The 27,771-nt window shown below is 43.4% G+C and overlaps 1 protein-coding gene across 3 annotated transcripts in view; it reads left to right on the forward strand.

The window, feature by feature from the left end:
• The window catches only part of GRK3 (G protein-coupled receptor kinase 3), a 287,657-nt gene that overhangs the window by 95,963 nt on the left and 163,923 nt on the right, over positions 1–27,771 (forward strand). For all 3 annotated transcript variants that reach the window (XM_044275379.1, XM_044275380.1, XM_044275381.1), the window contains exon 2: positions 6,635–6,711. In XM_044275379.1, coding sequence (XP_044131314.1) covers positions 6,635–6,711 — 77 coding nt within the window. The remainder of the gene's footprint in view (positions 1–6,634; positions 6,712–27,771) is intronic.

The following is a 27,771-nucleotide window of genomic DNA, read 5'->3' on the forward strand; positions in this document are numbered from 1 at the left end:
TAGGCCTCTTGGTAGCCCTCCAGACCAGTTTTCTTCTAGTCTTTTCTTCAATTTTGGAGGGACGTCCAGTTCTTGGTTATGTCACTGTTGTGCTATATTTTCTCCACTTGATGACCTGTCTTCACTGTGTTCCATGGTATATCTAATGCCTTGGAATTTCTTTTGTACCCTTCTCCTGACTGATACCGTCTAACAATGAGATCCCTCTGATGCTTTGGGAGCTCTCTGTGGACCATGGCTTTTGCTGTGGGATGCGACTAAGAAAATTTCAGGAAAGACCAACTAGAGCAGCTGAACTTTTTGGGGGGTTAATCAGAGGCACTTTAAATGATGGCAGGTGTATGCTGACTCATATTTAACATGATTTTAAATGTGATTGCTTAATTCTGGACACAGCTACATCCCCAGTTATGCAACCAGATTTTTATTTTTTTATTTTTGGTTTTCTTCCCTCCACCTAAAATATTTCAGTTTGTTTTGCAATTGAGTTGTACAGTTTATAGGTCACATTAAAGGCGGAAAAAGTTCTGAAATGATTTATCTTTTCTCATTTTATTACAACACAGAAACCTGACATTTTAACAGGGGTGTGTAGACTTTTTTTTATATCCACTGTATATCATTGGTGCCAGAACACATCCTTGTGTCCGCACACATAGACATGTATAAACATTTTGGGAAACCATCAGATATCTAGCGACATTCAATTAGATTGTGTTTGCCAATTATAGATTGACATATTGCTGTTCTCATACTATTAATGTTCTGCGTGACATGAATACGTGCAGAGCTGTAGATTCGGTTTTTATCGATCACGTCATGACAGATCATGATCTTTTCGGCTGGGGGTGGAGGCTATTTGTGGAGACACTTCAATATCAAAGTACTTAGCCCTCCAATTCTGATAAGTCAACAAATGCTAATCCAAACTACCTTAAGATGATTTGCTGCATGCTGATATTTGCTGATGGCCATACTTTTATCCTGATTAGATGCAAAGGATATCCAGATTCTCTGCAATGAATTAGCACATAATAAGAGATTGACCTAGCCGTCACGGGGAGAGCCGCATGCTGCACAGGGACTGGATGGATGCTCTACGGCAAGTCCGGGACCGGCTTGACTTCTCACATTTGATAGAATCATGTGTATGGTTGAGAGCAGTCTGTGTACACTAATAATAATTTGTGTCATCCAACCTGATTAATCTCCATTCCCTGTAATAGGAATGTATGTAATAACTGACGTATATGCTCTGCTGTATTTTTAGTTTTAAGTATTGCCTCCACAGTTAGAGATTAAGTGTCAGGTGGCAGTGTAGTTAACCTCTTCTGGATATTCCTGATACGCACTGGTTAGGCCGTGCTGCAGACAAGCTTAAAGTATAACTGTCATATATATTTTTTGGAGTATTGGATTGTGGTGATTAATATCTCCTTGGTGGCCCTATTTCAACTTTTCACTGTGTATTCAATACCCCTTAATTCCACAGTTTTGTTCCCTGTACTGCCTATTTTTACCTGTGCTTAAAATCAGGTTGCTAGGCATGGTCCGTCTATGTGCTGAAGGACGGAGGACGCAGAAGCAGGCAGCGTGCAAGGTCAGATTACGGACAGCCAGGGACTGTAAGTAAATGATTAAAGCCAGGTCCTCCTCAGCAGCTGATAACAGTGCCTGGGCTGCGTGCACTTCTCCCTGTCCCTGCGCTTGGCAGACGCTCCCTCACTCAGCAGAGCTGGAGAAGGCAGAGTTGAAGCAGCGCACAACAGGGAAGGGAGATCTGCCATTTGCTCCGTGTATAAATGAAAGCAATGTGTGGTAAGAGGACCCCTTTGTGCTGCAGGGGATTAACCCTTTAGGGGGGAGGGCCGTGGGTACTGACACTCTTGGGGGGCTATTGTTACTGGCTAGTGAGGGCAGGCGGGATTAGCCTCAGGGTGAGGGCAGTGGCGGCCATCTTAACTGAATAGTGAAATTGCAGTTTTATGCAGACTGGTTGCTAAGGGCTGAATCTTTATTAAATATGGGGTAAGTCAGTCTAATAGTAACTGATTCTGGAATATCATGTTATTAGTAACTACATATATAAAAATTAAAATTGGGGTCTAAGTGTGACAGTTATCCTTTAAGGGCCCATCGCACGTCCGCATCCGGAACGGGTGCGGATCTTTTCATTTTCAATAGGGCCGCAAAAAAGATGCAGACAGCACACAGTCTGCATCCGTTCCGCAGACACGGACAAGAAAAGGCATTTCCATTATAGTGTCGGCGGACAACAAAAACGCTTGCGGACATGTGAATGGACCTTTTTTAAAGGGGTTGTCTTGCTTCAACACGTGGCATTTATCATGTAGAGAAGGTTAATACAAGGCTCTTGCTAATGTTTTGTGATTGTCCATTTTGCTTCTTTTGATGGCTGGATACATTTTTTCATCACATTATACGTTGCTAGTTTCCATGGTTACGACCACCTCTCAATCCAGCATCGGTGGTCATGCTTTCACTCTATAGGAAAATGGATTAATGTAAAAAATGAAAATCCGAGATCATATACAGCATGACAATCTCTTTCTAAGAATGCTAGAACCAGCCCTGTACCTCACATGGATCCAGAGATCTCCCCATTCATTGCTCTTCCATCACAGCTCAGGAGGCAGTTGAAGGATGAAACTGAGCATGTGTGACCTTCTCAGTGAGCCGGGCAAAGAAATAAGGAAAAGAACAATAGCAGGTGGCGCTATACAGATACATTTTATTGAATAACTCAGTGGCTATGCATTTTTTTTTTTTTTTTTTTTTTTTTTTTTTTTTTTTTTTTAGTGTTCAGGGAAGTAGACAAGTGGCTAGGGTCTGCCCCTTGGCCATTTAAGCCCTAATTTGCAAGTTTTTAAAAACGCTTATTTCTCCTAAACATAGCAGTGGATCGGGGCAAGAAAAAAAAGCATTGTTTTAATTAAGGCCTCCCGCACACGACCGTTCATTTTTTTTGTGGTTTGTAAATTGCGGATCCAAAAAACACAGAAGCCGCCCATGTGCCTTCCGCAATTTGCGAAACGGAACAGACGGCCCATTGTAGAAATGCTTATTCTTTTCCGCAAAACGGACAAGAATAGGACATGTTATATTTTTTTTTTGCGGGGCTACGGAACTCCATGTGCTGTCCGCATCTTTTGTGGCCCCATTGAAGTGAATAGGTCCGCACTCAAACCGCAAAAACTGCGTCTCGAGTGTGGACCAGAACAACGGTCGTGTGCATGAGGCCTCAGCGAGATCATCCCTACCAGACATTATGACTGGTTTACTGGGGTTAATCCTGCCGACAGATGCCCTTTAGGTCTCATGCACACGACATATATATATATATATATATATATATATATATATATATATATATATATATATATATATATTATTTTTCTGCATCTGATCCACATTTTTTGCAGATTGGATGTGGATATATTCGTCTGCATCCATATGTCTGTCCTGAAATAGTGGTATGCACTTGGCAGGTATCCGTATTTTGCTGTGGTCGTGTGCATGAGGCCTTAAAGGGATATTGCCATCTCAAACATTGAGGGCATATCACTAGGCTATACCCCCATTGTCTGATAGGTGCGGGTCCCAGAGGTGGGACTCGCACCGTGCATGCGCTGCGGCTCTCTATTAATTTCTAAGGGGCAGCTGAAAATAGCTGAGAAAAATAGCTGTTTATTTCCGTTGGCCCCACCGAAAAGAATGGTAGCGGTGGCTGTGCAAATGTGGTGTGTGGAGGGTTCAAGGCTCCATTTACAAGACATCCTAGCAATATGCCCCCATTGTTGGAGATGGGAATACCTTTTTACTGTTATGGCTGATGGATGTACATACATAACTAAATTATAGAATTTAGGAATCATTGTGATATCTCACTTTTTGGTTTTCATCACTGCTGTACAGCAAATCCTGACCATTAAAAACGACTTTTAAAGAGGACCTTTCACCGATTATGACACTGTGAACTAATATTACAGACATGGAGAGCGACGCCCAGGGATCTCACTGCACTTACTATTATCCCTGGGCGCCGCTCCGTTCTCCCGCTATGCCCTCCGGTATCTCCGGTCACAAAGTTATGGTAGGCGGAGTCTGCCCTTGTTCTTCTGTAGCGCTGGCTAATTGCATTGCAGAGCTCACAGCCTGGGAGAAAATAACCTCCCAGGCTGTGAGCTCTGCGCTGCGATTGGCCAGCGCTACAGCAGAACAAGGGCAGACTCCGCCTACCATAACTTAGTGACTGAAATCTCCGCCTACTATAACTTAGTGGCCGGAGATACCGGAGGGCATAGCAGGAGAACGGAGCGGCGCCCAGGGATAATAAGTGCAGCGAGATCCCTGGGCGCCACTCTCCATGTCTGTATTCTTAGTTCACAGTGTCATAATCGGTGAAAGGTCCTCTTTAAGACCACAGTGGGCAATTATTGGGAACACACTATTCATTCCCAATAATTTCCTGCTAGCCAAAGGAGGTGAGAGCTGCATTTGCACACAGCAATCACCGCCACTATATCGGGATAAGGGATTGCTACTGTGATTGCTCGCTCCCATAGAAAATCTGTTTGTAGGTAGCAGATTGCTGTTTAGACACCACAATCTTCTGCCCAGAAACAATGATTTAGGGGTCTGCACGCTGTGATGCTTTCTCCCAATACTTAATCATCGGGTGATGGGCGGCACCTAGGAACACTACTCCCCGATCATTGCCCCAGTTGTCGTCCCATGTAAAGGGGCCTTTGGATATGTAACAATCGTAGTTAGTGTATGCTACTTCATGATGAAAAAGACGCATGTTACTGAGCTGATCCCTGCTGTTTTTCTTTTGTACGGTTTATAATAGGATTTCCTGTTCAGAAAAGGAAGAAGGGTGAGCACAGAAATAAGTGCTTCCCCTGCACATTGTGGTATTATCTTGGATATCAAGTTATCCAGATACTACCGTATATTACAGTAGTACCCCCCGCTTGTACGTATGAGGTTAAGATTTACAGCTACGCGGCGACACTCGTCAACCGTCTCAGCCTTGTTCACTGAGTAGCGGTGATCCCTAGAAATGAATGGGATCTTGTGACTGGTGCGGTGATCCCATTCATTTCTATGGGATCACGGCTATTCTGCGAACCTAGCTGCGACTGGTGTTGTGCAACCATTGCCCCCGTGTAGCCGTACCCTTAGGGGTCATTGCTGTGCTGTTTTCTAGTGCATTATACATTTCTATTACAATTTGTCACTTGCTGGAAAAATTGCTTACATTCCGAGTACTTATTCATATATCCATTCCTTCATGACCTGAACAGCCTAGGATACAACCAGCACATTTACCTATACTGATACATTGTGGCAATCTTTCAGGAAGAGAAGCGTTTGTGTTGCAAAGAACAGGTTCACATGGACATGCAGCAATCATTGCTACTTTATGGGGATGAATGATCACGACTACGATCATTCGTCCCCATAGAGTTTCATTGTTTGTTGGCAGCCCATCTCTATGTACACAGGGAGATGTGTTGCCAATAAACAAGGGTTTTGGTACCACTTGAAAGATGTGATCACCCGCCATACGAGCATCTGACGTATTATGGGTAATGAACATTCGCTGACAGGAAATTTCAATTTAAAGGCTATGAGCTTTTGCAATCATTTTTATTGTCCCTATGCATCTATAATGACTCAGCGTTGCAGGTTGTCTTAATTAAAAATCTATTGTTTGTGCGTCCAGCTTGTAGGTGGCTTTACGTTGCTGCAGTAACAGACCACAGTTGTATAGTTGGAACGTGACGTCATCCCTCCCCTAGTGATGTAACCACCTAATGTATGTAAGGAAGAATAGGGAGACAGGGAAGGGAGGTGGTCTCTCTATACATGGATGGATGGATAAACCTGAACCATGTATGTTTTACTACTACTCTTCATATGTGTCAGCTTGGCTCAACACTTAGTAGGAAGCTCTGCAGGGGTTGTGCAAGAATGGGGGCCTGTATCAGCAGCTTCAATGAGTAAGTCCCACATTTTACTGACCATTTTCCCATAAAACTATATATCAATCTGCTCCGCTCCTCCTCCTCCTATAACATGGTTGGTCTGCATTTTCATGGTGACAGGTCCTCTTTAAAGTTGTGTATGATCACTTGACGAGTTGATTTTATGGAAGGTTGTCATGAACAGGTGAGGGGTCATGTTTCTGACTGCAGAACCCACCAGGTTCTCTTTTTGAACCCTTAGGGTCCATTCACACGTCTGTATGTGTTTTGCGGATCCGCAAAACACGGACACCAGCAATGTGAGTTCCGTATTTTGCGGACAACACATCGCCGGCACTCTCAAAAAAATTCCTTTTCTTGTCTGCAATTGTGGACAAGAATAGGACGTGTTCTAATTTTTTTTTTTTTTTTTTTTGGCGGATCCGGAAGTGCGGATGCGGACACCACATTGCGGACCCATTTTGCAGACATGTGAATGGACCCTTACCCTGTGTCTTGTATTGAAAGTGCAGCCTTAGGCCTTGTAGCATGAAAATTAGAAATTCAACCACAGCCAACCTTTCTGCTGTAAGACTTGTGTGAGTACAGCTATTAACCCCCATCTACCTGTCTATTTTCAGTATTCGAAGTGTGATGCAGAAGTATCTTGAAGAACGAGGGGAGCTGACCTTTGACAAGATATTCAACCAGAAAATCGGTGAGGATGTTATATATTATTATTTTAGTATTGCCTTTGTATACTAAGAGTCCTTAGGCTACTTTCACACTCGCGTCTGGTGTGGATCCTTCTTGTATCTGCACAGACGAATCCGCACCAATAATGCAAATGCTTGCATCCGTTCATAATGGATCCATTTGCATTATAAAAAAAAAGTCTAAGTCGAAACGGATCCGTTATGACTTACATTGAAAGTCAGTGGGGGACGGATCCGTTTTTAATTGCACCATATTGTCAGTGAAAAACGGATCCGTCCCCTTTGACTTACATTGTAAGTCATGACTGATCTGTTTGGCTACGCATCGCCAGGCGGACACCAAAACGCTGCAAGCTGCGTTTTAGTGACCGTCTAAAAAACGCAACGGAGATAAAACGCAGCCTAACTGATGCATTCTGAACAGATCCTTATCCATTCAGAATGCATTGGGGCTGAACTGACCCGTTTTGGGCCGCTTGTGAGAGCCTTAAAACGGATCTCACAAGCGGAACCAGAAACGCCAATGTGAAAGTGGCCTAACCTGGAGTCCTAAGAGTTTTTTTTCAGAAATGCGGTCCGCCTTGGTTGAGACGAGTGCTGACATATCCTTGTACCTAGCATGAAGTGTGGAGAGTTACTGTCGCTGTGCATTTATTATATGCAGGTTATTGGGACTATGAGGTCATGTAGACATGTTCATGCTTGTATTCTGGTAATATGCAAATACTGAATGAACCTTATGTTTATAAAGAGCTTTATACTTAAGCAAGAACTCCTAGATGTATTGTCAGGGATATCTAGGATTCCCATACCCTAAAAGCTGGGGTCTGTAGAACCATAGGCCTATACAAGTGGTCCTCAACCAGAGAATTAGGAGCCACATGTGGCTCACCGCCCTAAGCTTTGTGGATCACCATTTGCAGTGATTATATATCCTGCCAGATACGTAGTGCTGTGCACCATGTTATTCCATGGAGGCCACTGATGGGACAGGTCTGGTCACATGCTCCTCCGTCAGTGGCCATATTGAGGATCAGAGTGGAGTAAAAACAGGGGAGGGGACTATACTGCACTAGAGGGCAGTACTATTCAGTGGGGGGGCATCAGCTGTGAACCATAACTAGATATTAATAATAGACTTAGGCTACTTTCACACTAGCGTTTTTTTGCGGATCCATCATGGATTTGCAAAAATGCTTACGTTACAATAATACAACCGCATGCATCCGGCATGAACGGATCCAGTGGTGGCCAGTTCACATTGTTCGCCCGCGAACACATGCGGGCTGCCATCTTTTCTCACAATTCCGGTGATGCACAGGTAAGCCCTAACCTGTGCCTGTGCGCGGGACGGTCTGAAACAAATGCGGTCAGAGGGAGCAGGCAGTTCCGGGAACAGCCGCTGGGGGCCTTCATCGCGCTGTTCCCGGAACGGTCTGCTCCCGCTGACCGCATTTGTTTTGAGACTGGCTTGCGGCGCAGGCACAGGTAAGGACTTACCTGTGCCTCAATGCACTCAGCGGGTGAACAATGCGAACTGGCCATCACTGATTATGTCTTCTATAGCCAAGACGGATCCGTCATGAACACCATTAAAAGTCAATGGGGGACGGATTCGTTTTCTATTGTGTCAGATTGTGGATCTGTTTGGCTCTGTTTCGTCAAGCGGACAGCAAAATGTTGCAGGCAGCATTCTGGTGTCCGCCTCCAGAGCAGAATGGTGACAGAACGGAGGCAAACTGATGCATTCTGAGCGGATCCTTTTCCATTCAGAATGCATTAGAATGCAAACTGATTCGTTTCGGACCGCTTATGAGAGCCCTGAAACCCAAACGCGAGTGTGAAAGTAGACTAAGTCCATGGTGACAGATCCATTTTCTCTGACACAAAAGAAAACGGATCCACCCCCCCATTGACTTGCAGTGGTTTTAGAGAGTTGTTTATCGTGACAAACGGATCCAGCAACATAACTGTGTCTTTTGTGTCCCTGTTGCATCTGCATTTTTTGGCAGACCCATTGACTTCATCTTGCGGACAACTATAGGTAATGTTCTATCCTTTTGTGGAAAAGACATACGGATGCGGAAAGGACATGGATTATCCGCAGAAGGGTAGAATATGTCCGCTAAATGTAGACCACTTATCCAATGGGTCTGTAGAAAAATGAAAACTGCAGACAACACATGTACTGAATCAGTATCTTGCGGATCCCTGGTTTGGGGACTGCAGAATGGACACGTTCGTGGTGCCTCAACCCGATAACCCCTTTAAGGCCTCTTTCACATGAATGATACGGATATTGTGTCAGGGACTGTTCAGGATAAGAACTGATGGTTTTGTCTGCAATTGCATTGTTTCAGTTTTTTCCGCGCAAGTGCATTCTGTTTTTGGTGTGTTTTTTGCGCGCGTGAAAAAACCCTGAAGAATTACAAACTAAATCTCCTAGCAACTATCCGTGAAAAACGGATGCAATCTGTTTTTCACGCAAGCCTCATTCACTTCTATGGAAGCAGGGCTGTGTGAAATACGCAGAATATACAGGATGGCCCATGAGAAAGTAGCCCTCCTGCCATATCTGTAAATCTCGCTGCCTGATAGGAAACCTGTCTTGTCCATAGCAACCAATCCGAGCTCAGCTTTCTTTTTTTTCAGAGCCTTGTAGGAACTGAAAGCTGAGCTCTGATTGGTTGCTATGGACAACTAGGACAGATTTACTATTTGGAGATATTGGAGGTGGGCCACCTTGTGGAACATGCTGCCATTTATTTTTTCCTGATGATGTGTGACCTATTGATGCTATGGGTTTGCTTCACGCATCGCACCCGGTGTGAAAGAGGCCCTAAGGATCAGCCTGAAGGTCCCCTAATTGTCAGTGTGAAGCTCATTACTGTAAGATGCATGCGGTAATATTATACTCCCGTGTCACGCTTGAGTTTGCTATTATATCATGTATCCTCGCATGCCTTGTCTCTGAATTTATAAACTTTGAGGTTTATTAAAGCTGCTATTACAGTTTCCAAAGAGGAAAAAATTGGACAAGACCAGGCCTGTTGCTTATTTCATTTGGCCGTTGTCCCAGTAATGCCAAGGAGCTCAAATGAATGGTATACTTTTACATTTATGTTTTCGAACAGTCGTTTCTGCGAGTGTCTGGAAAGGGCGATTGGGCTGGTTTTTATTGAAGCAGTTCATCTTCTGGATTTATTCCTGCAATATGTGGATAATGTGACCTCGCTGTAGGCGCTGTGTGAGAAGCCATACTCTTCATGGACTCTGTTGGGAGTTCTAAACACACAGAAAGCAAGTATCAACGGGTTTGGCTCAGGCCTTGGAATCTGGTTGGTAAGGTGATAATCTCATAGGCGTTTTGGAAAATAATGGAATGTAGCTGACATTTAAGGAATATGTAAAGACCTGTAAATAAGCCTCCATAGCCGTGACCTTGCTTGTCATTACGTCCGCATGTCTGCTGCCACCGTAAAACGTACGGCCTGTGCTGAGGGGTAAAACCATTGAATTGGGGTCCATTCACACGTCCACTGACACCGGCAATGTGCGTTCCGCATTTTGCAGACCGCACATCGCCAGCACTTTCATAGAATGCCTTTTCTTGTCTGCAATTGCTGACAAGAATAGGACACGTTCTATTTTTTTGCAGAACGGGATGCGGAGAGAACATCCCGGCCCCATTGAAAATTAATGGGTCCGCACCTGTTCCGCAAAATTGCGGAACTGATGCAGACTTGTTTTGCGGACATGTGAATGGACCCTAAATTGGAGGTGTAGGACCTGTGCTGTGAAGTAGAACTGTGATGGCACAGAGTTTCCTGGTTAGGGTTTGCTGCCAAAACAGCCAGTGAAGTGTGCAATTACATTATTTATGTGATCATGTTCTGATATCAAAAGAGGATGCCCTAGGCGAGCCATAAACGGGCACAGATGGCCGATGAGAGATTTTTTTTATAACAATGTTATAAGGGAAAATAATACAGGGAATACACTTTAATGGGGTCCGGGCCTGAAAAACGCAGAATATAGAACATGCTGCGATTTTCACGTGATGCATGAAAATCACCGCTCATCTGCACAGCCCCATTAAAGTGAATGGGTCCGGATTCAGCGCGGGTGCAATGCGTTCACCTCACGCATTGCACCCGCGCGGAAGACTCGCCCGTGTGAAAGGGGCCTTAGTGTTTACCTGCATGCAATCTAGCTTGCAATGGTGGTTCAGGGTAATTACAACTGCTGGTCTCATTCACGAATCACTGAGGATAGGTCATTCATATCCTGACACTGCACAACCCCTTTATTCAAACGTATTCAGCCTTTATTTTTTGCTTTGGGGTTAGAGAACCCCTTTAAGTGATTACCGCCACATTCCCTGTCTATATATGGTGCTGTGCATTACTATGCATTTTCTGTTTCTGATTATTTCTTGACTGTTGGGTTATCTGTAGTGTTTGGCTTATCTCATCTTACAATTTAAAGGGGTAATCCATCAATTCTGATATTGATGGCCTGTCCTCAAAATAGATCATCAATATCCGGTTTGCTGCAGTCTGACTTCCGGGACCCACAACGATCAGCTGTTTGAAGGGGTCGCTGCACTCACTGGAGCGCTGGTGATTGCTGCGGTCTCTTCACAGCTTACTGAGCGCAGCGCCATACATTGTATAGCGGCTGTGCTTGGTATTGCAGCTCAGCCATATTAAGGCCTCACGCACATGGCCACATAGGCTCTGTCTGCATCTGATCCACATTCTTTGGGGATCCATTTATTTCAGTGCGGACAGCACAAGTTGTATGTCTGTTCCATGGCCCCACAAAAAATATAGAGCATCTCCTATTGTCCTTTTTGCAGACAAGAATAGACGTTTGTAACGTACTGTAGGGGAAAGTGCGGGATGCACACGGCCGGTGTCCATGTTTTGTGGACCACAAAAACTGGTGCGGTTGTGTGCATGATGCCTTTCTTGAACGGGATGGAGCTGCAGCTAGGCCACATGACTGATGTACAGTGACGTCGCTGGCTTAGGAAGGGGCCTCTTCGAACAGCTGATTGGCAGGGGTCCGGGGAGTGGGACCCTCGTCGATCTGATATTGATTACCAATCCTGGCGATAGGTCATCAGTATTACATTCCCAGGTCTTGTTTTTCAGTAGAGTGATATGTTGTGACCAAACGTGTGCATTACTGAGATGAGCGTTACAGCAGATGGCGAGCAGCCTATGCCGTCGCTTTCCAAGTAGTGGTTTGGGATTTTCTTTCTCCGTAGGGTGGAGGGGAACTGTATTACTGAATACGTACTGTTCCAGTTTGTTCTCGCAGTGAAAAGTCTATGTTTTATATATAACATCATTATTGTGATGACTTGTTTGTGCTGCAGGGACGCTCATTATGGCGTTCACATCGTTTTCTGTTACTCTTACTATGGTTTGGTTTTAGCTCATTTTGGTCCATTTTGTTATCAGATGTTGGCGGTAGAATAATTTCTCGGGGCATGGCTGGCACTTTCATGAAATAAACACATTCATCCTGCGAGAAGCAGATCTGTTTCCTATCGCCCATGTGTTTTCTTTATCTGCGCGCTGTGTAATTTATGTTTTGTGATTCATGTTCCTTGAAGGAATGTCCTGTGGTATATAATATTTATATCGTCTGCACACTGGTGGTGGAAAAATGTGTAACTCGGTATAATTGCTGCAAGCAACCGTGCCTCTTACACATGCCGGTTTCCGTAGCCCAGGTTCAGGCACCAAACCTGTGATTATTTCAGGTCTCCGTAGAGGCTGCCATTCGTTGTCTAGTATCCTAAATGTAGAAAACTCCTCGGCATAGACCCTTATGTATTTGAGAGCGTGTTGGGGTGACATATTTCCATTTGTTTCTGCATGTTAATTATTAACCGCCCATGATCATTTTACAGTCGATTGTGCCAGCTGGTGCGATCATCACCGGTGATAAGAGGGCAGGATGGACGCGGCGCTTAGTGGTCAGGGTTCCTATAGCACTATACCTGCACATTATTATCTATACTTGGAATATTATTTGACTGTCCATAAATTCTATAAAACCAGTACATTTTAGACCTTTTGGGTACCTGCACACAGTGAGAATTATACTACTTCTTCTGCTCCGATTTTTGTGCAGAAAAACTGCAGCGTAATACATTAACAGCAAAGTTAAAGGGACTTTCCAAGACTTTTTATTTAACTGATTACCTATCCTTTGTATCTGATCAGTGGGGGACAGACACCCGGGGCTGTTTGAGAAGGCACCGGCGTTGCTGTAAACACTGTTGCCTTCTCTCAGCTTCGCCTAGGTCAGTGACATCACATTTATTGGTCACATGGCCTAGGCAATTGAATGGGGCTCAGCTGCGATACCAAGCATAGCCACTGTACATTGTGTGGCGCTGTGCTTGGTAAACACAGGTGGCCACAGTGCTCACAGGAGCACCAGTGCTTTGTTAAACAGCTGATCAGCGAGGGATCCTGGGTGTCAGACCCCCCCCCCACACTGATCAGATGCTGATAACTAGGGATGAGCGATTCGCATAAAACTTAGTTCAGTATTAGAATATATTGGCTCCAATGAGCCGAAGTTATTACTTCTCGAAGTCTTGCGAGACTTTGCGTAATAACGTCATAAATTAATTTCTACTGTAAAAAAAAAAAGTGGTAGCTTGGAACCGAGCCAGAGTTCAGGAAATGTTTTTTTTTTTTTACAGTATGAGAGAGAGTATATTACGTAATAACTTCATAAATGTAATACTGTACGAAGCTCCTTCTCCGTACAGTATTGTAGCGAAGTTTTATGCGAATCGACTTTGGATGTTTCATCCGAAGTCGATTCGCTCATCCCTACTGATGACCTATCATGAGATGTCATCAGTATAAAAATCTCAGAAAACCTCTTTAATAAGATTTAGCAGATCTCATGTGCACTGTAAGTTTTTTGATCTGTGATGTGTCTTTTAAAATCCACAGCATGTCAATTGTTTGTGCAAATCCACGGCTGATGCATTGTGATTTTCTCCATAGACTTCATGTATGAACTAGTACAGATTTATTGCAGTTTTTATCATGTTTAACATTTAAAAAAATAAAAGTGCAACACTCACCTTTGAAAATGCTCTCCGTTTTAATTTTAAACATAGTCCTGCCCACAGTCTGAGACAACCCTTTTAAATAGTGACATAGGCATAATATAAAAAAAAGTTATGGTTGACAAAATACTAGGAGGCAAGAACACAATAATACTCTTGGTCCTTAACCCCTTAATACCTGTTGGGTCTTTAAAGATGGCACCTGCTCCGGATAGGAGTGATCGTCATAGCTGCCAGTTGCCTGCTGTCACGGACATTGAATCCCTCAGATGCCATGTAATTTTGCAACCACGGCATCTGAGAGGTCTTCTTTTCTGGGAGCACTGAGCAACAGGGGCCCAAACTAAACGGCTCCCCTGTCCCCACCGAACTGCGATTTGAGGGAGTTGTTCAGTTGCTATGGCAGCTTTGGACCCTCTGAAGGATCCAAGGCTCCATAGGAACATAGCAAGTCTTCCATAGACTGCAATGGTAAATCATTGCAGTCTATGGGAGAAGCAATCTGATCACATGTTAAACTCCCCTAGAGGGACTTAAAAAGGTAAAGAGTTTTTTTTATAAATAAGAAAAATAGATAAAAAATCAAATTGCACCCATTCCTCATATTAAAAATAAAATTAAACAATAATAAAAAAATAAACAGCACTTTGCAAAACACCTGTACTATTAAAATATAAATATAATTATCCTGTAAAGTGAACACTATAATGGGGGAAAAAAATCAAAATGGCCAAATTTTATTTTATTTTTTTGTTGCTTCAGCTACCCAAAAAATAGAATAAAAAGTGATAAAATAGTCATACACACCCCAAAAGGGTATCAATAAAAACTTCAGATTGCCCTGCAAAAAAGAGCCCCCACACATCTCTCGTAGACGTAAATGTAAAAAGTTATGGGGGTCTGAATATGGTGATGCAAAGAATTTTTTTTTTTTTTAAGTTAAATTTTTTTTCAAGTATTAAAACACAAGGAAAATTATATAAATGTGGTAATTGCACTGACCCAGAGGATGAAGGGAACTGGTCATTTTTTACTGCGTAGGCAATAGCGTAAATACAAAACGCCAAAAACTGTGCTGTATTTTTATTTTTTTTTCAATTCCATTTGGATTTTGTTTTCAGCTTCCCACTACATTGTATGCAACAGTATTAGAAATTACAACTTGTCCCGCAAAAAAAACAAGCCCTCAAGTGTGAACGGAAAAAAATAAAAAGGTTTTATGGCTGCGGAAAGGCTGGGAGTAAAAAAAATAAATAAAATAATCGGGAAATTGCAAAAATGGGGTTAAAGTTGTACAGCCTCCTTCTTCTTCTTTTTTTTTTTTTTGTATTGCTCCTATAGATCTAGAGCAAAAGTCTGGGAACTTATCTACATCATGAGGGGCATATATTATTGGGCACGTTTTTAAGCTGCTGTAGATGTGCTTCACTTCACTTCCCGCAGTCAGACATTTTTCTGTGACATGTCGTGCTTCTTTCTTTGCAAGGTGGCTGATTTTAGCTGGACTGGTGGGTAGCCTGGGCACAATATCGACAGCTACGTTTCTCCTCTCATTCCACATACATTATCTCGTCTGAGTCCTCCATTTCTTTTGTTCCTTGGATAATCCGTTTTGTGACTTTCCACCGTCAAAAGAATGTCATGGCAACATATCAGGCAACCGGTAATTGTACTTTAATATTTTGCAAGGGAACGATTTCCTGTTGGTTGGCTATTTAAAGCACCACCCTGTCTGTCTGTGGAAAGGGCATGGCCGTGCTTTGAAGCTGTCTAATGTTGGAGGTCTGTGTTCTCTCATTAGCAAGGCCTTGATAGGACTCTTGCTCTTTGCCATGGTTACTGCTTGCATTCTACACCTCGCCGCCACAACCCGCTTTCTGTTCACTGTGCCGCCATATGACGTGTCGACGTTCTTGTCTATCGTCTTCCATTTAATGTCCTTTTTTCACTTCTCCTTACATGGAGCACCCTAGTCCTGCAGCAACCGTGCATTAGTCTTCCTCTCTGAAATTCCTTCTTAGGATATACAGAGGAGTTCTTGTCATTTACTATATACCTGTGTGTGCCGGCCTGTACTATGTCTTGGTGACTGCAGACTGCACAGAACTGAGGGAGTTGTGGTATATGATAGCAGTGAGTTCACTGATAAACGCCATGTTTGTGGTAGGTAAAGCCTGGCTTCCTGTGTTCTCCCGTGGCATGAGCCATCGGCCATTCCGTCCTGTCCATTGTTCAAGAAAAGTTCACACCTTGAGGATTCGATGCAGGTTTCGGTGCCAAGATCTGCATCAAAATCACTCAATCCACCTCGCATGCAGTGGGAAAAGTGTGCTAGAAAAGTGCTCTGCAAAAGTGTGCTAGAAAAGTGCTCTGCAAAAGTGTGCTAGAAAAGTGCTCTGCAAAAGTGTGCTAGAAAAGTGCTCTGCAAAAGTGTGCTAGAAAAGTGCTCTGCAATAGTGTGCTAGAAAAGTGCTCTGCAAAAGTGTGCTAGAAAAGTGCTCTGCAAAAGTGTGCTAGAAAAGTGCTCTGCAAAAGTGTGCTAGAAAAGTGCTCTGCAATAGTGTGCTAGAAAAGTGCTCTGCAAAAGTGTGCTAGAAAAGTGCTCTGCAAAAGTGTGCTAGAAAAGTGCTCTGCAAAAGTGTGCTAGAAAAGTGCTCTGCAAAAGTGTGCTAGAAAAGTGCTCTGCAAAAGTGTGCTAGAAAAGTGCTCTGCAAAAGTGTGCTAGAAAAGTGCTCTGCAAAAGTGTGCTAGAAAAGTGCGCTGGAAAAGTGTGCTAGAAAAGTGCGCTGGAAAAGTGCGCTACAAAATTGATGGGAGGTGAGTTAAAAAACAAAGATTTTGGGAAAGAAAATCTGTTCTTCTTGACATGGAAATAGATGCAATCATGTCTCTGATTCCTCTACCCCAGGGGAACATGGCATCTTGGGCCGCTGTATGGAATCACTGGCCATACCAGTCCATCACTTGCAGTCTGACCTGAATATTAAGATGTTAGCTGTAGTTTGGCATCGCTGCAAAGCCTGATCTCGCTTTTATGAACCTTCTCATAGCCTTGTGAGCACTTGCTGGGCAGCTCTTGTATTTTGGGCTTAACTTAATCTACTTCTTTAACAGATCAACAGTTGGTGAATGCATGAATTCAATCTCCACAAATGATAAACTTGGATAACTCTTCATGTTTATGGTCCTGTAAAAAGCTTGAAGAGAATAAATGTTTATATGACATGAATAACTGCAGCCATGATGACTTCCTTTCACGTAATAATGATTTTCTGCACCTCGGATCGTGTTTCGTGAAAGAAGCATTTCCTAAATAATAGCTTCTTAATGAGGAAGTATAGCCGGTGCCCAAGCAGAATCAATCGGCATTATCTAGTTCTCTCTGCTTCCTTATGACATCCTGTTTATTGCACTTCATGATCATTGAGCAAAGTGTAGGGGCCCCGTACACATTTTACAAGTGCAGATACTGGCAAAATATCAGCAGTGGTGCAGTGTCTGGCACATAGAAGGGTTTCCCTTTACACGTCATGCACATGACTCTGTCCATATTTTGGTCCACAAACCGAGGGAGCCACTAAATACAGATACCTTCTGTGTGCTTTCCACATTTTTCTCACTCTTGCAATGCGGACAAGAATAGGACACGTTCTATAATTTGCGGATGTGTGCATCCGCAAAAAATGCAGATGGTACCCAGAAGAAAAATACAGTGTCATATGCATGAGACCTTAAAGGGGTTGTCTCACTTCAGCAAGTGGCATTTATTATGTAGAGTTAATACAAACCACTTGCTAATGTATTTTTATTATCCATATTGCTTCCTTTGCTGTCTGGATTCATTTTTCCATCACTTTATACACGGCTCATTTCCATGGTTATGACCACCCTGCAATCCAGCAGCAGTAGTGGTGCTTGCACACTACAGGAAAAAGTGCCGGCCTATCAGGTGGCTGAGCCCGCGGGAGCGCACCTAGGCTGGTGCTTTTTCCTTTACTGTACAAGCACGGTTACTGCAGCAAGATTACAGGGTGGTCGTAACCATGGAAACGAGCAGTGTCTAATGTGATGGAAAAATGAATCCAGCCAGCTAAGGAGGCAATATGGGTAAAGACAATACATTAGCTAAGTGCCTTGTAGTAACTTCTAAATGCCACTTGCTGAAGTGACACAACCCCTTTAAGGTATCAATCTTTTCCTAAGGTTGTTTTGGGACCATTGCCTTCTTCCGTATCCTTAGCTAGAATTCATTTTCCAGTATATATCTGTAATGGAGAAAATAACAAACCCCGATTGACTGGCCATAACTGGTGATATCAGGAAAATGGATTCTAGACTTGCCTGACTTTCTTGAGCAAGTAGGGGGGCATCAACGCCAATTCACTACTGCACTGTGACCACTTGGTCAAAGAATGGTTTCACAGACTAGACATGCACAATATCTACCACCTTGTTTTTTCAAGCCACATTTGTGCCACTGTTTTAAGGGTAACCTGTCACCAGGAAATTCATTTTTAAACCAAGCACCAGGCAAATTAAGCAGTTAAGTGTTTTCCAGGACTTTTTAACTGATGACCTATCTTCTGATCAGTGAGGGTCCAACACCCAGGACTCCCGTTGATCAGCTGTTTTGAGAAGGCAGCGGTGCTCCTTTTGAGCACTGCTGCCTTCTCACAGGTCACCATGCACAGCGCCCGTACATTGTATAGGAGTTGTGTTTCATATCACACTGAACCCTATTCACTTGAATGGGGCTGATCTGCTCCCAGTTCACATGACACATGAATGTATCGTCACCGGCTTAGGGAAAGCTAAGAAAAGGCTGCGGCGCTCACTGGAGCACTGTTGCATTCTCAAACAGCTGATTGGTGGGGGTCCCGGTTGTTGGATACCACTGATGACATATCCTTTAAATGCATTGGTAGTGACCCCAAGCCACTCTGTGCACCCTTGCTCCTTCTGCCTCCTCTGCCAGCTGCCCCTCCCCTCCCAGTATAGATCTGCAAAATACAGATGACATGCGGATGTGTTCCGTGTGCGTTCCGTATATTTTGCAGACCCATTGACGTGAATGGGGCCTTGGACCATGATTTCCAGACAATAATAGGACATGCACTACTTTTGTGTGCATGAGCCCTGAAGCAGTGGATCGCTAAGTGAAGGATACCATTACATGCAGCCGACGCCTGACATTGTGCCTGGTTTAATAGTGAATTTCTTGGTGGCAGAAATGTGGGGAAAATCCCCATCTACATCTCTCACTTACTGCACTGCCTGTGTTCGATCATAGTCTAGCACAGCTTCTGGGTATATATCTCAGAAATTGTAGACCCTGTGGAATAGCCCCTGACCCATCGTTAGTTGAAACTAGATGCCTCATACAATGCCTCAGACTCAACCAACCAATCAACACACCTGTATTGGTTGTCTAGTTGTCCCTCTTAGCAGTACAGTGCGGAACTACATGTGCTGTACTGCCCTGTGTCTAGGATGAGCTGCCTCATTTGGATGTCAGGTGAGGGCGGCTCCATGTTATTTTTCTGGTATACTGTGTGTCGTATACAGGACCCTGATGAAGCTCCTGACCTCATCATAGATGGGGATTAACAGCTTCCAGCATCTATTATAGTGGTGTGTCACTTGTTGTCAGTACAGTGTCACACATTAATCAGACGCAAAGCTGATTTGTGTGAACATTGTGGTCCTCAACATTATTTGTCTGGTGTGGCGATACAAAATAATTTTATTTCCCTTTTTTTTTTTAATGGTTTTTATTGTGTAAAATGTAAAAAAAAAAAAAAAAATATCAAATATATATATATATTTGATATCACTGTAACTGTACCAACCCTGCAAAATTCATAATATAAAAACTCAGTGGCGGTATTGCTGTTTTTTCCCATGCCCTACTAGAAAGAGTTAATAAAAGTTAATCAGTAAGTTATGTGTACCCCATAATAGTTCCATTTAAAACTACAACTTGTCCCGCAAAAATACAAGCCCTCATACTTCATCGATGGGGGGAAAAAAAAAATTTGACTACTAGAAAGAGACAATAAAAAAAACAAAAACAAAATGCTTGGTCTCTTAAGGCCAAAAACAGGCTGGTCACCAAGGGGTTAAAATGGAGAGCACTTGTTGTGCATACACAAATCTATACCATAAAAGTTCGAGGAACATGTGACGGGCTTATTTATGACACCCATGCCAAGCCCCGTGAACGGATGTGAGGTCATGGAGATTTTCATTGGAGAATGCTGGCTAGGATCTTCCAGTGTACACAGTGGCTTCACAGAGGTTTATGGGAAGACCGCAGAGAAAAATAAAAATTGAAGAGTTGTGTTTTTATTTTTATGACTAAAATTTGAATAGAAACATGTGCTCCTACACCCTCTGATCCAATTCTTCCAGTTTACACCATTTTCCCTCATGTTTTTATGTTAAATATATTTATTTTACAGTTTTCGCTATTGTTGTGTTTTTTTATTTTCCACGTCTATATTCAAAATATCGATATTTAAAAATTAAATCCCCAAATCATGCAACTTTCACATTAGCCAATAGGTCTAAAATGTGTCTGGGCTTTTTGTTCTTTGTGTGGGTCCTAGACACAATGGGCTGGAGCTGACCCCATTGACTTATGTGGGAGATTTTTGTAGCCATGCTGTGTGTCCTGTACAGAGTTCAGGAGGGAGTAGATAAGCTGTGATATCATCCTTTGTGAATGGTCAATGCGTTATCTATACAAAGGTGTTATCGTCATTGTAATCCTGCCTGTGATGACAATGTGATGGCTACTTAAAAGTTACTTGTATAGAACAGGAGGTCTCTGCATGAGTTTAGGTATATATATATATTTTTTTTTTTTTAACAATGGTGACATGGAAAATTAAAATCGCCCCCCCCCCCCATTCTTTTATGTAAAAGTGTGATTTAAGCAATAGGTAATTTTCTGATGACACATTTAGTTTGAAGATGGAAATTGACAGTGCTGGCATGTGCTATTAGCTGGTATAATGCTCCTCTGTAATCCTATAAGTAGGTGTCACATCACATGGCAAGGGTAGATTATTCGCAAACGAGACTATAGCATCATGTCACTCCCCTCACCGGATAGTTAGTAAGTGGCTGCTCTAACTAGAAGGATAACTAGGGACTCCTAAAAATATTTTTCAAAAGATCCATTTTCCAAAAATTGAAAGGTAGGAAAAAAAAGTTTTTGTTAACCATTACAATTAGTGTATCGTTCTGCAGTAATCTAGAGGCGTAGCTGCGGGGGGCTGGCAGGGCTAGTTGCACTGGGTGCTATGGGGAAAAGCCTCCTGCACGTGATCAGTTTTCCAGTCCACTTTTTTTTCTGCAGAAATGCCTATTCTTGTCCACAGAATGTTCTATAATTTACTGCATGACCCACCAGATACGGTTGCGTGCATGAGGACTTCTCCGTGGTATTTATATTGAAGGGTAGGCCGGTTAAAGAAGAGCCTTGTAAAGCCTTTGAGTAAACGTTTTCTTTCATTTTGCATTTATGGACCTTTTATGTGTTATTTTCCCTGGCGTGCTGGGAGATTCCCCTGTACTATACTGTATATACATTACCCTGTACATGAATCTTGTATCTTTCTTAAAGGAAAACTTGTCGGCAGGAAAGGCGTCTACGCGGCACAGGTTAGATTTCAGTCACTTTGCAGTTAGCGGTTCTGGGTATTTCTTCTCATTTTCCCCAAGGAAGATTTATGTGGGAAAAGATTTTAGGCACTTAGATCCTAGAACTGAGCCAATTTGGTCATTGCAAACGAAGCTCTGCTGTTTTTCTGAAATGAAATGTGTCTCCGGCCGCAAAAAATTAGATTAGAATTGAGAGGACGTTGTTTCGAACCGAAGACCAATTAGATCCCCTGAGAGGCCGGTTTTGTATCCCTTCAGCAGTCGAGCTGATCCAAGAACATTTCATACGCCATACCATTGATGAGTTGAATTATTCAACGTTTAGACATCAGTGAAGACGCAAGCAGCCCACGGTTTAGGTTCATGGCACCTTTATCATTGGTTTCAGTGATACAAAGCTGAAAAATCCGATTTTCTTGCTAATTGTTGTGTCTTGGAATCGCACAAATCTGAAATGAACAGCAAGACCCTAGAAGTACATCCACAAAATGTAAAAAGTAATAGGTCCTGCTTTCAGTTTCCAACTGCACAAGAAAGGGAAAAAAAGAAGGGAAACAGGATTGTAAGCTGCATGTAATGAATGGCAACGTTAAAGGGGTATATGGATGTTATCCGCCATCTACAGGATAGGGGATAACAGATTGGTGGGGGTCCTACTGATGGGACCACCACTGAACCAGCAGGTTGAGCATGGGCACTGCTTCTCCATTCATCCTTATGGGGCCTCTTTCACACGACGTGTGTTTTCATTTATTTTTTTCCGTTTGCTGCCATTTTTTACGGTCCGTATGCAGAACTATTAATTTCAATGGTTCCGCAAAAAAAACTAAATGTACACTGTATGCATTCAGTTTCCGTATTTCCGTTGAAAGATAGAACATGTCCTATTATTGCCTTCAAATTAATGGTTCCGCAAAAAAACGGAACGCATACGGAATGTACTCAGTATGTCTTCCGTATCTGTTCCATTTTTGCGGAACCATCCATTGAAAATGTTATGCCCAGCCCAATTTTTTCTATGTAATTACTGTATATGCCATATTGAAAATCGGCCGCAAAATACAGAAAAAGCTATACAGTCGTGTGAAAGAGGCCTGGGAGTTGCGGAGACAGCAGAGTACAGCTCTCTATTTCCTGAACTCCCATAGAGATGAGTGGAGTGGCAGTGCACATAATATCTTAATACTGTACAAACCCCCTTAGGGTACTTTCATACATTTTCGGCAGAGGATTCCGGCAGGCAGTTCCGTCGCCGGCAATCCGGACGCAGACTGATGCGGATCCGTCTGACAAATGCATTGCAATACCGGATCTGTCTTTCTGGTGTCATCTGGAAAAATCTGATCCGGTATAATTTTTAATTTATTCTTTGCATTTTTAAAGGTCTGTGCATGCGCAGACCGGAAAGTCAGATCCGTTTTGCCGGAACACTTAATGCCAGATCCGGCACTAATACACTTCAATGGAAATTAATGCTGCATTCGTCATTCCATCAGTATTTTTGGCCAGAGAGAAAACTGCAGCATGAAGCGGCATTTTCTCCGTCCAAAAAACGTAAGAGGGACTGAACTGAAGACATCCTGAACGGAAGGCTCTCCATTCAGAATGCATGGGGATAAAACCAATCCGGTATTGAGCCGCTGTGACAGAACTCAATACTGGGAAAGAAAACCACTACTGTGAAAGTACCCTAAGGCCTCTTTCACACGGGCGTCATTTTTTTTGCCCGGATAAGAGCCGGGTGCGTTGCGGGAAAATGCGCGATTTTTTTCTGCGCAAGTGCAAAACATTGTCATGCGTTGCACTCGCGTGAGAAAAATCGCGCATGTTTGGTACCCAAACCCGAACTTCTTCATAGAAGTTCGGGCTTGGGATTGATGTTCTGAAGATTGTATTATTTTCCCTTATAACATGGTTATAAGGGAAAATAATAGCATTCTGAATACAGAATGCATAGTAAACCAGCGCTAGAGGGGTTAAAAAAAAATAAAAAAAATTTAACTCACCTTAGTCCACTTGCTCGCGAAGCTGGCATCTCCTTGTGTCTCCGCTGCTGATGAACAGGACCTGGGGTGAGCTGCTCCATTAAATACAGGTTAAGGACCTTCGATGACGTCACTCCGGTCATCACATGGTACGTCACATGATCTTTTACCATGGTGATTCACCATGGTAAAAGATCATGTGATGACCGGAGTGACGTCATCGAAGGTCCTTAAGCTCTATTTAATGGAGTAGCTCACCCCAGGTCCTGTTCATCAGCAGCGGAGACACAAGGAGATGCCGGGCTTCGCGAGCAAGTGGACTAAGGTGAGTTAAATTTTTTTTAAATTTTTTTTAAAAAAAATTTTAACCCCTCTAGCGCTGGTTTACTATGCATTCTGTATTCAGAATGCTATTATTTTCCCTTATAACCATGTTATAAGGGAAAATAATAATGATCGGGTCTCCATCCCGATGGTCTCCTAGCAACCATGCGTGCAAATCGCACGGCATCCGTACTTGCTTGCGGATGCCATCCGATTTTCACACACCCCATTCATTTCTATGGGGCCTGCGTCACGTCAAAATCGGAAAATATAGAGCATGCTGCGATTTCAACTGAACGCACAAGTGATGCGTTAAAAACATCGCTCATGTGCACAGCCCCATAGAAATGAATGGGTCAGGATTTAGTGCGGGTGCCATACGTTCGCCGCACGGATCGCACCCGAACGGAAAACTCGCCCGTGTGAAAGGGGCCTAATGGCTCTCATCAGCTCCTCCTGCTCGATCACATGCTGCCTGCAGGTGGCACTGCATTCTCAGTGTGACAGGTTTGTAATGGCAGCTTCCTTCTCCAGAAGCATGACGTCTTCTCATTACCGCTGGCAGTGCTCTCCTTGTTGCCTTGTTGGTAAATCAATGTCATGTCTGTACTAAGCTCCTCTGCTTTTTTCTGTTGCTGCATCAGAAAAGTGGCTGCATACCGAAAAAATGTGCTTTCATTTACTTTGCCTTTACTGCTGCTTAATGTTTCTTATTTATACAAGCAATAGATTATTAACCCATCCTTCTGCTTGTTTCTTACTAGTTTGGGGTTAAAAGCTACATTATGTACAAGTATTTTTAGTTAGGAAAAAAATTATAATCTTGCAGCAGAACAAATCCTTTCCTTTAGGCCTCTTGCACACAAACGTGCCGTGTTTTGCGGCCCGCAAAACACGGATACCGCTTGTGTGCCTTCCGCAATTTGCGGAACGGAACAGACAGCCCATTATAGAAATGCCTATTCTCGTCCGCAAAACGGACAAGAATAGGACATTATCTATAATTTTTGCGGGGCCACGGAACGGAGCAACGGATGCGCACAGCACACGAAGTGCTGTCCGCATCTTTTGCGGCCCCATTGAAGTGAATGGGTCCGCACCCGAGCCGCAGAAATTGCGGCTCAGATGTGGAACCAAACCAAGGTCATGTGCAAGAGGCCTTAGCCCAATGCACTGTGTGAACTAGCCTTGAACTTTCATTGTGAAGCATGGACATTAGTTTAACATAATTATTTCTATCGGCAAAGAAGGACCTCTTGAATGGCTGTGTAGTACATACAACTAAGCTCCCCAAATATAATGGCTCATGCTCACGACCGTGTGCAGTCCAGCTGCCATGACACTACAACATGCTTGGCTGCTGTTCTTCTAACTCCATTAGAAGTGAATGAAGCATTCTGGGAGTTGTAGTTTCTGAACAGCTCGAGTGCCGGAGGTTGCTGATCCCTGACCTAAGGTATTTTGTTAAACCGCTAAATACTCTGACAAGTCAAAGTGAAGTGTTTCATCTATCCTGTATCGTTGGCGAGCTTACAAAGATTATTTTGGTTCCCAGAAGCATTTATATAAATGGAAGTTCTGCTTTTAACAGGTCACTGGCATAATACAATGAAAAGAACTTTGGGCTGACGGTCAGTTCATAATCCAACCGCGCTGGCATTCATGTGCTCTGGCACTGGGCAGTGTTTTAGTTACACGTCCTCCGCCCTAATGAAGTGTCTATGTCCTGGAACTATATGTACTTAGATCAATCGGCTCAAAAGTTTACCTCGTAGACTCGTAAAGCTAAGGAAATGTAATGATTCTGGCTGAGAAGGATGCGGATATATATATCTGACTCCATAGAACCAGCAGATGCTGCTTTTTCATTCCTTTTCAATAGGTTTACAAAAGGGGGTGCTATCAAGGGCTCCTCTCATCTCCTAAAGTGATGGCATGTCTGTAGGAAATGACTGGTGGGGACTGTGTTTCTGAATTTGTGCGATTCTTAGGCCCTTGCAGATCATTTGAAAATCGCAGAATATAGAACATGCTGCGATTTTCACGCTATGCACAAGTGATGCGTGAAAACCAACGCTCATGTACACAGACCCATTGAAATGAATGGGTCCGGATTCTGTACACGTAGAATGCGTTCACATTGCACCCGCGCGGAATACTCACTCGTGTGAAAGGGGCCTTTAATGATCTCACTGGGATTTCATGTGCAGAGTGAGTATTGCGACAGCCAGACACACTCAGATTTACTAATTCCATGAATGGGTATAAGGGTATATTAGACTGCCAGATTTTCCTATGAACGCTTGCAGTCTAATATTGCCTCTAAATGCTCAAAGATCTGGATTTGCCAGGGGCAGATCGTGCTAAGTGTAATAGCGATCTGCCTCTGGTACACCGCTGTCCTGCATGGGGATGAGCAATGGCATAGCGCTCACTCGTCTCCATGTTGTGGAGGACGTCGCTGCATGTAGTAGCAACGGTCTCTATCTGCTGATTGCTGGGAGGGAACATTGGGGTGTCTAATACACCTTTTGTTTAGACCTGTGCTATCTTCATCACAGGGGCTCAGGCTGGATGATACCATAAGTCTGGTTCAGGGATAGACACTTTTGGCTAGCTCTGTACCAACTGTTGGTTGGCTTACTTTGGGACAGAATTTTATGCCAGAATTGTGGTGCAAATTTCTATTGCGGTCTATGAAGCGCCACTGCTTCTGCTAAGCCCTTCCCCTTGTCAGGCAACTCAGAAAAAGTGTAGAAACCCTAGCTGTTGAGATGAGCGGAAGAGTAGTGGCACATGCATAGTCGCTGCTCCAGTAGCAGCAGTAGAGCCTCTACTGATAGCAGCAGCCCAGGTACAAGATTGTCAGGACTGGGCGAGATGTCTGGCCCTGTCAATCAAGCCGCGGGGGGGGGGGGGGGGGGGGGGTGTGCTTTTAAGCAGCTCATTGCTCTAGAATGCTTTTTGATAAACAAATCTATTTCATATAAATCAGGGATGCCCAGCCTGTGGCCCTCCAGCTGTTGCAAAACTACAACTCCCAGCATGCATTATCGGCCTACAGCAGGGCATGGTGGGAGTTGTATTTTTACAACAGCTGGAGGGCCGCAGGTTGGGCATCACTGCTATAAATAAATTTGCTCCTTTCTACTTAATTGGACCAAATTGCACCACTTTTTAGACAGATTTTAGACACATTAGTAAATCTGCCGGTACCATTTGGCCTCTTTCACGTGACTTTTTTTTCCGTATACGGGACGTTTTTTGCGTTCCGTATACGGTCCGTATATGGAACCATTCATTTCAATGGTTCCGCAAAAACAAAAACGGAATGTACTCCATATGCATTCCATTTCCGTTTTTCTGTTCCATTGAAATATAGAACATGTCCTATTATTGCCCGCAAATCACGTGCCGTGGCTCTATTCAAGTCAATGGGTTTGCAAAAAATGCATTCGTCTTCCATATCTGTTCCGTTTTTGTGGAACCATCTATTGAAAATGTTATGCCCAGTCCAATTTTTTCTATGTAATTACAGAACGGAAAAACGGTACCGAAACGGAAGCACAATGAAACAAAAAACAGAACGGATCCGTGAAAAACGGACCGCCAAAGATTGAAAAAGCTATACCATTGTGTGAAAGAGGCCTTTTAGACTGCTGTTATAAGTGATCCCTGCTGAGTTGCGTTTCCCTGCTAAGGGTCGATTCACACGTCCGCAATTTTGTTCCGCATTTTGCTGAACAGGATTGCGGACCTATTCATTTCTATGGGGCAGCATGATGTGCTGCCCGGGTCCGGAATTGCGGATCCGCACTTCCGGGTCTGCAATTCCGATTCCGAAAAAAATGGAACATTTCCTATTCTGGTCCGCAATTGCGGACAAGAATAGGCATTTTCTATTAAGTGCCGGCGATATGTGTGTTTTGTGGATCTGCAAAACACACACGGACGTGTGAATGGACCCTAAGGGTACT

Source organism: Bufo gargarizans, chromosome 1, assembly GCF_014858855.1.
Source record: "Bufo gargarizans isolate SCDJY-AF-19 chromosome 1, ASM1485885v1, whole genome shotgun sequence".
Lineage (NCBI taxonomy): Eukaryota > Metazoa > Chordata > Amphibia > Anura > Bufonidae > Bufo > Bufo gargarizans.